General features: G+C 17.3%; 3 protein-coding genes across 3 annotated transcripts, besides 17 other annotated features; all 3 read right to left on the bottom strand. All coding sequences in view use genetic code 6, as the record gives it.

Annotated features, from left to right (window-relative positions):
- Positions 1-1,644: 1,644 nt before the first annotated feature.
- Positions 1,645-1,685: a microsatellite.
- Positions 1,686-2,766: 1,081 nt separating this feature from the next.
- Positions 2,767-3,464, bottom strand: IMG5_069880 (hypothetical protein; the record flags this gene model as incomplete). Its single annotated transcript, XM_004036753.1, has 3 exons — positions 2,767-2,899; positions 2,941-3,093; positions 3,199-3,464. The coding sequence occupies 3 exons, from the start codon at positions 3,462-3,464 to the stop codon at positions 2,767-2,769; spliced, it is 552 nt and encodes a 183-aa protein (XP_004036801.1).
- Positions 3,139-3,194: a microsatellite.
- Positions 3,465-3,466: 2 nt separating the features above from the next.
- Positions 3,467-3,515: a microsatellite.
- A 1,136-nt stretch (positions 3,516-4,651) lies between these two features.
- Positions 4,652-4,709: a microsatellite.
- Positions 4,710-5,682: 973 nt separating this feature from the next.
- IMG5_069870 (hypothetical protein) lies at positions 5,683-6,649 on the bottom strand. The gene is made up of 2 exons (XM_004036752.1): positions 5,902-6,649; positions 5,683-5,834 (listed from the first exon to the last, which is right to left on the bottom strand). Exon 1 carries the CDS (start codon positions 6,564-6,566, stop codon positions 5,916-5,918), a length of 651 nt encoding a protein of 216 aa, XP_004036800.1. The 5' UTR covers positions 6,567-6,649; the 3' UTR covers positions 5,683-5,834; positions 5,902-5,915.
- Positions 6,581-6,635: a microsatellite.
- Positions 6,586-6,635: a microsatellite.
- Positions 6,592-6,635: a microsatellite.
- A 976-nt stretch (positions 6,650-7,625) lies between the features above and the next one.
- Positions 7,626-7,783: a microsatellite.
- Positions 7,640-7,706: a microsatellite.
- A 137-nt stretch (positions 7,784-7,920) lies between the features above and the next one.
- Positions 7,921-7,966: a microsatellite.
- Positions 7,953-8,026: a microsatellite.
- Positions 8,021-8,049: a microsatellite.
- A 114-nt stretch (positions 8,050-8,163) lies between these two features.
- Positions 8,164-8,201: a microsatellite.
- A 1,411-nt stretch (positions 8,202-9,612) lies between these two features.
- Positions 9,613-9,675: a microsatellite.
- Positions 9,614-9,675: a microsatellite.
- Positions 9,628-9,737: a microsatellite.
- Positions 9,738-10,874: 1,137 nt separating this feature from the next.
- Positions 10,875-10,910: a microsatellite.
- Positions 10,911-11,164: 254 nt separating this feature from the next.
- Positions 11,165-13,573, bottom strand: IMG5_069860 (hypothetical protein; the record flags this gene model as incomplete). Its single annotated transcript, XM_004036751.1, has 6 exons — positions 11,165-11,378; positions 11,420-11,553; positions 11,609-11,788; positions 11,832-12,058; positions 12,124-12,941; positions 12,987-13,573. 6 exons carry the CDS (start codon positions 13,571-13,573, stop codon positions 11,165-11,167), a joined length of 2,160 nt encoding a protein of 719 aa, XP_004036799.1.
- Between the last annotated feature and the right edge of the window lie 306 nt (positions 13,574-13,879).

Below are 13,879 nucleotides of genomic sequence, written 5' to 3'. Positions count from 1 at the left end.
TTTAACTATAGATTTAACATGCCTGTAAATAATAACTCAATTTAAAAAATGGGAAAAATTCCTTTCATTCTAGAAGTCTGGATTCGTAAAAATAAAGAAGAACTTTTGGGAATTTTACGTTTGAATTTGAAAACAATTAAATTATTATTAGCTAATGTTTAAGCTTTTACATAGAATTTATACCCTACAATACTTGTGGACGGAAATTAATAATTATGGAATACTTAAAAAACAAAAAGTTAGGGAAATCTTAATATGATTTTAGGATTTGGAACAGTTACTTAAGTACATAAATATGATTAAATGTTTAATTTGGTGAATACTAATAATACTTTTGGAAGATATGTAAAAAATAACTATTAAATTTAGGATGAGTAGAATTCAGGAAAGAATTTTAAATTAAATAGGAAAGGTTAATAGAAGAAAAATAGTGTTGATAAAAAATAAAATTAGGTTGATTATTCAGAAAATAGTAGAATTATAGATGAGAATAATATACAAGATAAATCATAAAATTAACACTAGTATTAAGTATTAAAAAGAATTAAATTTTATAAATAAAATCTTTTTATATATTTAAAAAAAAAAAAGTAATAAGAAGAACAGGAAATATAAGAAAATAGCAATCATTAATAAATAACTAAATAAAGTATAAATAAAATATTTATTTATATAATGGAGATAATCAGAAAGAATAAAAAAAGACTCTAAAACACTCTCCGAAACTTCATTTTAAAATCCGAAAACAATCAAAAAAGGTTTACTTTAATGGAATTTCATAAATTTTTAAACTCTTTACCTTTCCAAGATTTTTTTAACTAAAAAGAAGTATATTTTAACAAACTAATACAAATTTTAGACTTCGAAAATATAGGGGAAATTAACACTGATGACTTTATAAAAAGTTACAATAGTTATTTAAATTACGAAGAAATTCATAGAGATGTATACTCAGGAGCAATAAAGGAACTCGGGTTAATTTTAATGTCCAAAAATTATAATATTAATGAGTTTTAGAACTTTTTAGTTAGATAGAGTGAATTAGGATATGTTAAAAGGGAAAATATGAAGATTATTTTGGAAAACGAATTTTAATGTGATTAGGGTTTAGTTAATAAAATTGTTGATGTTTTAGATATAAATAATGATTCTCTTATTAAAGTTAATCTTTTACCGGATTATTTAAGGAATTTATAAGTTTATGATGGGCTTTCTTATATTTAGTGCGATTATTTTAAATATTTGGAACTTTTTTAGTAAAATTTATAAAATTATTTATTAAATAATTCTGAAATTTATTAAAATTTAATCTAAAACTAAGATGAATTTTAAGAAAAAATCATGTCTGCCAAGGATATTTAGTATCTTATATAAAGCTTAGGATTGGATATTTCATTTTGGGAAAGTTTGTGTATTATTGAATGCGTGAAAAGATAATTAAATATTATTAATGAAGAGGAATTTTAAATTCCTTTTGTATACTTTTAAGATTGGGTTAATTATTTGATAAAAGAAAATTATTAATAAGATGAAGATTATAATAATTAGAATAGTTTTAATGGATAAAATTAAGATGACGATTTAATTGAAATAATTAAAAATAATTATAAATGAAAATATATTTATTTAGTTATTTAAATATTTATATTTTTATTTATAAAATATGTATATTTATAAATATTTTTTTTTTTTTAATAAATATATTTTTATTATATATATAAATTATAGATACTATTATTTTTATTTTCTCATTAATTTTATTTTTTTTAATAATAATATTTGTAGATTTTCTTAATAAAAACAAATAATTTTATTATTTATCATAAAAAAAATGAACGAAAACTATTACTTTTAAGATTTTTGTTAGTTTTTTTTTATTATATAAAGAAACAAAAAACCCTGTATTAAATATAATTTTAAATATAATATAATGTATAATATAAATATTAGAAAAATTTATACTTAAACATAAATAAGATAGTCTATGTTTAAAATAAGAATTCAAAGAAATGATAAATAAAAAATTCAATTAATATGAATGAAACATCAAAAAATCCATATTTAAGAAATGTTTTAAAAGATACAATTAAAGGAATTTTTTGAAAAATTAATTAATAATTTAAAATTTGTTAAAAATGATAAATAAAATTATTAAAAATATATTTAATAATCACAAATAGAAAATCTGAATTAAATATAAAAATATTTTTTTATAAAAATTGTATAATATATAAAATATATAAATTAATAAAAGACTAAATTTCCTTTATTTAATTTATTTATATAATAAATTACATTAAATATTTTTTAGATAATAAAATTCGATCCATATAAATTATGATTAGAAAATAAAATTAAATAACCAGTATTTTACCAAATGATACTGATATAATAAATAATAAAGCCTTAATATATTTAAAATATACTTTTTTTTTTCTTATAGATTAAAAAAATACTATTATTTAACTAAATAAAGATTGTAATTTACTATTTTAAAACTCTTTGTTTTAAATTAAAATAATAATAGTGATAAGAACCTTATTTGTTTTTAATGTAATATTTTAATTATATTTATATGATTAGTATTTAATATTTCTAAAAATTAGTTATTTCAAGCATTAACAAATAGAGTTAAAAGCTTTAAACATAAAAAATATAATTATGTATAATATTTTTTTGGTTAATGAAAGAACAAAACATATATTTATTACAATTTATAATATTTATATCAAAAAAAAAATAAAAAAATTTCTAAATTTAATAAAATCATTTGCTTTAAAGATAATGATGCCATTTAGTACATCTAGAATTAATTCCAGGATTACTAACAGGGTCAAATTTTCCGAAATTTCCATATGTGTTTTTAGATTGGCTTATAAATCTTCTTGAAACATTTTAACTTTAAAAATATATATGTAAAAAAAATATATAAATTTTTACTATCTGTTTCCAAGTTCAATCTAAGTAGCATTTTAAAATTATAAATCTACATCTTTTATAGGTAATCTGTTTCTGTATGAATTCATAGAATATGGTTCAAGTAATTTATTTTTCATTCCAGCATGTTAAAATTGTCTTATTTTATAAACATCACTAATTTTTATATTAAAAATATGTTTAGTTTAAAAATATTAATAAATATAAATATGTATATGTATATATATATATATATATATATATATATATATATATATTTACCTATTTAATGAATTTATATATGTACTTTTTGTTATTTTATCTGCATATGATTAATTAGCTAAAGTATAATAAGGGACTGCTTACGGGACATTTACTTTGACTTTTATATAAGAACAACTATTTACTCTAGTATCTTTAAAAAAATCAGGAGATTTCTATTCTTTTTATTCTCCTAAATAATTTAAGCGTTTTTCGTACTAACTAGATTTATTTGTGCCATTTATTGGTGGCAAAAATGAAGATTTATTTTTAAGTAAGGTTGTCATAATTTTATTTGATAAATAATATTTTTAATTTTATTAATAAAATTTTTATTTATTTTATTGTTGTTTTATAAATATTTATTTTTATTTCTTATTAAAATATAACTTTCAATAAAGACATTTGGGGAAAAATAAAAAATATATATCTATATAATAATATTAAATACAATAAATAAAATTTTTAATTCATTATTTATTTTTATATGGAAAATTTCAAGATTATTATTATCGTAATATAATATATATTTTAAATTAAACTATTTTAATAATTTAATATTAAATAAATATATTTTAAAAATATTATAATTAATATTTATAAAGGATTATAAAAATTATAGATTTTATTTTAAAAAAGTTTACAAAAAATTAAATATAGAATATACATTTATTTTTAAAAAAATAATAAAATAAAAAATTATATTTAATTTTATTTTTATAATTGATAATTTTTTATTATTTTTTTATAATTATTTTCTGTAAGTAAAACAAAATAATTTATACAATCAACTTATTTTTAATTACAATTTTTATTTATATTGTTATAACATTGCTTTGAATTATTATTTAGATAAATATTATTCTTAATTAGTGTTTTGATCTATACTTTTTTTATCAGTTAAAGTTTCGTTTTACTTTATAACAAAAAATTAAATAATAAAAATGTAAAATATTTATGTATGTATGTATATAAATACAGATTGATTAGGACTTTAAATATTTCTAGAATTCTAATTTTGATCATTATTATTATTTACATAATTATTATTATCTTTTTATAAATTTTAATATTAATTTCCAGTTTAACAGCCATTTTAATTTTAATTTTAGTTTTATTTATAATTTTGATTATAATTACTGAGTTATTCATTCTAATTTTAATTTGCATTTATGATATCTTAGTATTTTATATTCTCATTTTGATTTAAATTTAAATATCCATTTCCTTTATTTTTAATTATTTAATTTTCATTGATATTTATATTTTAATTTTTGCTATTTTTTATATATTCCCAATTTTTATTATTATTCAGATATTATTTCTATTAATTTAATTAATGAGTACTTTTACTTACATTTTTAGCAATGCCTTTAGATATATTTCTATAAGTATTACTCAGCAGTGGTTTATAATATGGGATTTATTTTTATAATTTTTATTATTATTCTTAATAAAAATTTTATAAAACAGAATTATTTTTTATAGTTTAATATTAAATTTTTTTCATTTAATAAATATTTTTTATATTTGGCAATTTATTGCTTTGGCTTTTATTATTATTTCTATTTAGATTTTTAAGTTGATTGGTTGAATTATTTTTTACTTAAGAAAAGTATTTTTAATTTTTATTATTTTACTAAATTTGAATAAAAATATATAAAATTTATTATTTTTTACTAATCCTTATTACATTAATAGATGTTACATAGTTTATTTTTAAAAATATTATTATAAATTTTTATCTTTTAAGCCATCATATTTAGGTAACATGGCTTATTTTGTTGCACAATCCAGTATAAATTCAGGTCTTTTTTTCAATATTAATTACTATTTGTATATATCTTAATTTATTTATTTATCAAATTTGAATTCTTTTTATACTTCCATTTTTTTTGATAAATTTAAATAAAATTTATTCCTATAGAATTATTTATAAAATAAAATATTTTTATTATTTATTATCTGTTTATAGATTTTATTGTATGAGATTATTAAATAAATAAAATAAATTACTAAAGTGTAAAAAAGTTATTTAATTATGAATAATATTAATTTTTATAAAGTTTTACTTTATTTTTATATATTATTAAAACTTCATTTTATAAATGTTTTATAATTATACATTAATAAATGCCAGTTTTTATTAAAAAAAAAATTAAGGTTTTTATTTTTAATAATATTAAAACATCTTAATAAAAATTTTAAGTTTTATAATAATATATATATATATATTTATAAAAATCTTTATAAAAAAGTAAGTATATAATAAATAATGTATAAATTTAATTTTTTATTTTATATAATTTTTAAAAAATAAAAATAATTTTATAAAAATAATAATGCATACATAATTAATAAAAATAAAAAGAAATATTTTTTTTACCTCAAAAAAATAAAAAAATCAAATATTGAATATTTCAATATGAAGATATATTTTATGTATTTATATATTAATTGTTATCAAAAATAAATAAATAAGAAATTAAAAAGTTAAAAAAAAAAAAATGATTTTGTTTAAATATTGCTTTAAATTTAAAAAATAAACAAAAAACATAATTAAATATATATATATATATAAATAAGACACACACATTCTAAAAACATTCAATATTCAACAAAATTCATTCAAAGTAAAAAATAAACTAATATCAAAACTAAAATGCGTGAATTAATTTATATATATATAAATTAATAAAAAAGAAGAAAAAAAAAAAAAAATACATTCAATTTTTTCCTCATTCTTATTATCTGAATAATGGTAATCTAGACAAAGGACCTCTTACTCCTAAAACCTTAACATTGCTGCCATCAGGAATTAACTTTCCTTCCTTTCTCAATTTAGAGTATTAATATCTTGTAAGGTTAGTGAAACCCCATTTTTAAGAAACGACAACTTTTTATCTGCCAGGGAATTTAGCTTTAGCTCTAGTGAGAGATTCTATAGCAAATTTAACGTGTTATTCTTTACATCTAATCGAGAATAAAACCTTTCCAATATAAACTCTTGCTGCTTTTCCCAATGCTTTACCAAAAGCACCTCTCATACCTGCTTAAAGTCTATCTGCACCGGCGCATGATAACATTTTATTAATTCTGAGTACGTGCCATGGGTGAGCTCTACATCTTAAATGGAAGTTTTCTTTTGAGACGAATTTAATCATATTTTTGTTGGCAGAAATACGAGCTGCTTCTAATGCTTCGGAGGTGATTTATTCTTTTTCATCAGATACAATATGGACGACATAAGGGAATTCGTCACATGGGGCTCTCTTTTTTCCAGCATCGTATATTCTTAATTTTGGATCAGGAACACCTCTGTTATATCTGGATTTAGGATACACTTTACCTTTAGGTTATCTGTAACATCTAGCTGGTCTTCTTCCCATTTTTATTTTATTTATTTGATTTTTCTTTTTTTGATTTTTTTTTGGTTTTATTGTTTTTTTTTGTTTTTTAATTATTTTCGATTGTCTTTATATATTATATTATTTTTTGTTTTTTAATACTTCTTATATTTTTTTTTATTTTTGATTCCTTTTTTTTTAATAACAAAAGACAATTTTTGTATTTTTTTTATCTTACGAAACAAGAAACAAATATTAATTAATTTTTGAACTCTATTATATTATTATATATTTCTTGTTTCTAGTTTTTTCTTTTATTCTTTTTTTTATTTTTTCCTCTATATTTATTTAAATACATTATTTATATTTGCATTTTTTTTTCCTTTAAAAAAGTATTTTTAGCTTATATTAGTTTTATACTTTAAGTATTTTTTGCATTTTTCGTTATTTTGAAGTATTCTGGATTTGTAATTTAAGGTATTTGTTAAAAATCAATATTCTAAACTATTTATGTTCAAAAATTATATCAGTTACTTAAAATTTCTATTTATATTTACTATTTATTGAAAGAAAAAAATATTGCTAAATATTCCGAAATATTAATATATATAAATAAATATAAAAAATATAACTAATTAATTAAAAGGAGGAAAAAATAAAGATATATTTTTAAATTTAAGGAAAAAAAATAAGATTAGATAATTATATTTATAAAAATAATTTAAAAATAAATTAATAAATGTGTTTTTTATTTTCATTTTTTTTTAAAAAAAAATTATTATTTTTTTGATTAATTTTAAATGTAAATATTATTTAATTTTTCTTTATTTAATAGTTACATAAATAAAATAAAAAGAATAAATTTTCATATAGCATATTCGTAAAATTTTGTTTCATTTTAAATATTAATAGGTATTATATTTAATTTTTAAAAAATATACAATTTTATTTATTTTTTATTTATATTAAAAAAAATATTTCACAATTATTTTTAAAAAAAAAAAATATAAAGAAATTATATAAATATAAAAAATACAAACCATAAAAAAAAAAAATATTAATTATTTAAATTTAAATTACATATATTTTCAAAAATATTTTTTTCTAATAAAAGAATTATTATTTTCATTATTATTATTATTTCTTATTAACGAATTATTATTTTCATTATTATGATTATTTCTTATAAAAGAAATTTTATTATCATTATTACAATTACTTCTTATAAAAGAACTATTATTTTAATTATTATTAGTATTGCCAATATTATTATTAATACTTAAATTCCCTTATTATTATTATAAAATAAATAGTTAATAATATAAAACGTTAAAATAATTAGAAAGTATTTAAATAAAATGTATAAAAAATATTATAAATATTATATAATTTATATAATTTGAAATATTAAAAAAATTTAAAATATTTAATAAAATTAAAAAAAAGGTAATAATTAAATTAAATAAATTTTAAAAATAAGTAATAATTAAATAAAATAAAATATTACTCCTAAAATGATTACTCCCACATTTTGGAATATCTAAAGGTTTATTTTTGGGTATTTCATCTCTACTATAAGTAGAAATGACATTATTTTCAAGTTAATTAGTTTCATAAACTGATATATCTTATTATTTTTAATTATTATATTTAAAGTTATTATTATTAAAATTATTAGAATTTGAATTATAAGAAACTCTATTAGTATCATTTTTAATGCTGTTTTATGTTATATTTATAATATCTAATTCTGACTTTAAAGCTCTATTTTCAGCCTTAAGCTTTTTTTTTTTTATTAAATATTAAAAACAAAAAAAATAAAAATATTACTTTAGTAATTTATCTTTCTTAAATTTAATAGTTTTCTAGCTTTTTATTATAAATAATTTCTTCTTTTTCTATTTATTATTCAATCAATTATTTTCTTTAAAAAAGCAAATTTATTTCTTCTTTTAAATTCTAAACTTTTTTTGTAAATCCAGGTGTATTATTTTAATTATTAAGAAGTATATTTTTTTCATTTTCTAATTAAGAAATTTAAAAGCTTAAACAATTAAACTCTTCAATAATATTCAATATATCATCTGAATTAATGAATTTTTATTAAATTTTTATAATATATTCTAATATATCTACTTATTATTTTTATTTATCCTCTTTAAAATAATTTAATTCTCTTTTTAATTCTTTATTCTTTATTTTAATATGTTTTTTTTTAATTTAAACAATAAAATATTACTTGTTTTTCTAAAATTTCTATTTCTTTAATAAATCTGCTATTTCCATTTGAAAAATTGCAAAAATTCTATATTTAATAATATATTTCATCTAATATATAGTCCATATCTTAATAATCTTCTAAATTTCGTTCTCTTCTATCTAAAAGATATAAAATTTCACATAATTTTTTCTAAATTTATTAATCTTATCCTTTATTTTAACATAAATTTTTTAATTCAGAAATTTTTTTCTCATAAAACTCCACATTAGCTTAATATTTTATAGTCAAAGTATTTAATTTAGCCGAATCTTCATCTCTTTCTTTTAAATGAATTTTTAAATCTTCAATTTCTAATTCAAGATCAGTTATTTTTTATTTTTAAATAAAAGTCTGATTTTTAGATTAGTCCAATTATTAACAAAGATTCTAATTTTCTTTTAAAATTTAATTTTTTTCTTCCTAAAATCTACCTTTACAAAATTCTTAATTTTACTAAAAAAATAAAATAATATATTAATATTTAAAATAAAATAAAATATTACTTAAATTTAAGTATTTAATTATTTAATAAAATCTTCTTTCAATTCTAAAAGTTTACATTTTTCATTTAAAATATCATTAGTATTATTTAATTTTTATTAACATTTTTCAAATTCATTATTTATTTCTTCTAGAGTTTGATTTAAAGTAATAATATTATCTTTTTAATCTTCAAATTTAATTTAAAAATCTTATTTTTATTCTTCCCAAAAAATATTCATATTCTCGATTTTTTCATATAAATTCTTTATTTCTTCTTCTTTTTTTTTAATATTTTTTCCAAATTTTCATTTTTTTCTAATTAAATTTTATAAATTTCTTCTTATTTTTTTTTTCTTCTTTTTCAATATTTTTTATTTTTTCTTCAAATTTTTTTTATTTATCTTCAAAATATAATATTTTTTCATCTTTTTCTTTTATTGTTTCTTCAAAATCTTTCATTTTTTATTCAAGAATTTTAAGATGTTTATTCTTTTGATTAATTTCTTCATTTTTAACTGTATTTTCTTCGATCAAAAAGCCATTTTGTTCCCTTAATATATCTAAATTTTTCTAATTTTTATTAAAATTATTCAATTATTCTTCCAAATCTTCATTTTCATTTTTTAAATTTTCAATAAATGAAATAAGGTTTTATTTTTCGTCCTAAAGATCTTAAATTTATCCATTAAAAAATTCATTTTTTTAAAAAAAATCCGTTTCTTTTTCCAAATTTTTAATATTTTATTATTACTAATTAATAATTTCTTGCTTTTAAATAAGTTTTTTTTTAATAACCTACAATTCTAAATAAATATCAATATGAGAAAGATTCTAAGAAGAATTAGCTGTTTTAAAAAAATTCATAAACCCATTATCATTTAAATTTTTTGTTAATTATTCTTTTAAAATACTTATTTAAGACCTTTATTACTCGGAATTTTACATTTCTATTCTAAAATTATCTTCTAAATATTTTATTTTCTCATTTGCTTTTTCATATTATATTATTAAATTTCTCATTTAATTATTACTGTTTTCTTAGAATTAAGATTATTGTTATTACTAATCATTTAAACTATTTATATTTTCTTTATTGTCCAATCTAATACTCTTTTAGTTATTATTTTCGAAAATTTTTCTCCTATTAGTACTTGAATAATTACTATTTGTAGAACTATTTCTCGAAGTCAATTTTTTATTCAAAGACTTATTTGATTAATATTCTGTATAAGTCCTAATTTATTAACCAATTACATTCTGTGCAAAATTAGGAGAATTTATATGCTCTAATTTTTAATTATTTGAACCTAATACTGATTTACTTCTAATAGAGCGTTAAGTTTATTAATTACTGTTTGTATTTTATATTGAAAAATTATGATTTCCCTTTTGGTTTGTAGGTGAATATTCATTTTGTTGTGTTAAATTTCTTTATATGGAAATAAGGTGTTATTTTATGGGATCGTTTTGTATATTTCCTTCTGTTTTTAAAGTATATTTTATGTTTGGAATTTAATTTTTTTATTATTCTTAAATTTATTGCATCTAAAAAGTATATTTTTTTAGTTTTTTTTTTATTTTTACGTGTTCTCTTAAACTTAATGTTGTTTTCATTTTTTTTTTTTTAATTTTTTTTTTTTTAAAAAAAAAAAAATAATAAAAATTTAAATATAGTATTTTTTTTTTTATTAAAAAAAAAAATTACAAAATTTATTTAAAATTGATATATTTATTTAAATTATTTATTTTTTTAATAAAATATTATTAAAATTATTTTTAAATAACAAAAATTAATAGTAAAATCAAAATAATATTTTAAGAAATAACAAAAAATTCAAATATATCTATATATAATCTTAAATATAAAAAATAAAGTATATTCTTTTTATAAATCATTTCATTAATTAGTATTAATTTTAAAATTATATTTTTTATGAGCTTTATGAATATCATGCCACCAAGAAGGTCTTGCGAAAGTATTTTTAGCCGAAAACAACTAACTAATGTATCTATTATAGACATCACCATCATAAGCTCCCATAGGTGCTTAAATAATAAAATCAGGAGGAGCTAAAACATCCAAAATTTTAATATATTCTCCTTTAAGTTTTCTAAAAAAAAATATTATTAATATATATAAATAATATAATACGCGCATAAATCAATAATAATATTTTTAATTAAATCATGTTATTAACAATTTAAATATCCGCCCTATCTAAAATTACCTATATCTTTATTTATAATATCAAGTGCCCATAATACAAAGAAATCAGTCAGAACTTTCTATTTATTTATTTTATTTTTAAATTAAACAAAAAGAATTAAAAATATTTAATACTTTATTTTACATATTATTTAATCTATTAATTTATTCCAAAGTTTATTAACCCATCCAACATTCACCAAAAGATTTAGCTAAATCAGAAATATATAAAGGTTAAGTTTTATTAAAAGCGTCCCATTAATTTTAATTATTTTATCTATTTTCCTATAATTTCATTACACTTTTTTATAATAACTGAAAAAAAGAAAATATAAATACCAAAAAAAAAAAAAATTACTAAATTAACTCTCCATTATAGCATTTTTATTAAATTATTCGGACATACAAAATCTTTAGTATCTTAAAATTCAATTTATTATCCTAAAACAGGTTGCACAGTAATATATTAAGTACACTAAAATTAAACTTACTTTCCTTAAAATAACTTAGCTGCTACTTCTAATAAAAACTTCCCAGTTTATTAAATAAGTACATTATTATCTCCTTCCCAAGTAACATTAATATCTATAAAACAAAAAATTTATAGTTTTTTTTATTAAAAAAAAATATGTATATAAATAAATATAAACCATTATCATTATATAGCTATCCGAATCTATTAAAAGCTGAGAACCCATGACCTCCTAATAATTACCTACATTCTGAAATAATCATTTAAGCCTACCATGAAGAAAGTGCCTTCAAAGCTGAACTTATAGCATGCAATTCATTAACAAGTGTATTTTTAACATCCATTAAATGCTTTAAATTTGCATCCCAAAGTTAATTAAGTATAATAGAAGAAAATTATACAACAATAGTAGCCGCTAAATTAGGCATAATCCTATACTAAGTAAGTGTATATTCAATCAAAGCCTACTCTGCTTTTCCTGGAGGTCCAAACTAAGTTCTAACAGCTGAATATCTACCTGCTATAGTTAACGCAATAATTGAATTTTGATTCGCATTTAATGCAATTAGTATTCTTCCTCCACTTAAACTACTCATTTAAATTCCGAATCTTTTATCGTCGTTTTCTATCCAAGTCTTAAACTTCCCATTTTCGATTTAAGAGAATCTATCTAACATATTATCATAAGGAACTCTGACATTATTAAAAATCATAAATCCATTATCTATTCCATCGAGCCCATTTTTAGGACCACAATCTCCCACAATTATGCCAGGCAAAGTTTTGTGTGTATCCTTATTTCTTATAGGTACTAGAAAAGCATGTACTCCATGACATACATCATCTATATATAATTGGGCCCAGCAAACAGTTATATTAGCTATTTGAGCAGCTGCACCAATCCAGAATTTCATGTCTTCCTTCGAAGATGTATTTATAACAAATTCATTGTTGTTTTTGTCATAAGTAGCTATTGTTCGGATACCTCTTACATTACTTTTTATATATCAAAAATTTATTCAATATAATATATTTAATTACCTTCCATGGGACATTTCTGTAAGACCAAAACTACCTATATCTTCCAATTTCATCATTCTATCAATGTAAGGTAAGTGTTTTTCAGTTCCGATATTCATTAATGTTTTACCATATAAACTGAAATGGACACCATATTTTACACAAATAGAAGGACTCCAAGCATAAACTGCATTAGAAGTCATTGTGAACGCATGTGGGTCTTTCTAATATTCATTATAACCCATATTTAATGTTTTTTATATGAAATGGAGTTCTTTGAAAGCTGAATAACGTTAGGCTTCTCTGTCCTGCTCTTCAGTATATGGGGCATTAAATTTATCCTAGTTATTACATATTATATCAAATACTAAGTCTCTATAAGAAAATTTGGGACCGTAAAAAGCTTATTTTAATTCTTCTTTACATGTCGAACCTAAATTTCGATAATATTAAAGCGATTATTAAGGACTGAGTTCTATATTGCAATTATAAATAATTTAATTTTTAGATATTTTTTTAAAAAAATTCTTATATATATATTTTATACGTCCAATTTATTGAGTTAGTTAGGATAGTCTATTTATTGATATTTCGTTTGATTTTTACATATTTATATTATGCTTTTTATTTTGTATTTTTATTAAAGTATTTTTTTTAATTATATTTATTATAAATATAATTTAATTTTATAAAAATATATAATATTACATATTGAAAATATTACGTATATAAAAAAAATTTACGTAATTTAAGTAATCAATATATAAATTTATTTACATTTCTTTTTTAAAAAATTAAATAATATAGCATTATATTTTACATCTTTTATTTAAAAAAAAGACAGAGAAATATATTGAATCAAAAATTTATTTTTTTTAAAAAAAAATTATTTAAGTAAAATTAAATAAATATAT

The sequence above is a fragment of the Ichthyophthirius multifiliis genome, assembly GCF_000220395.1.
Source record: "Ichthyophthirius multifiliis unplaced genomic scaffold scaff_1120509250382, whole genome shotgun sequence".
Taxonomy (NCBI): Eukaryota; Ciliophora; class Oligohymenophorea; order Hymenostomatida; genus Ichthyophthirius; species Ichthyophthirius multifiliis.
Note: the sequence above shows the minus strand (reverse complement) of the source record. Positions and strands in the feature narration are given on the sequence as shown.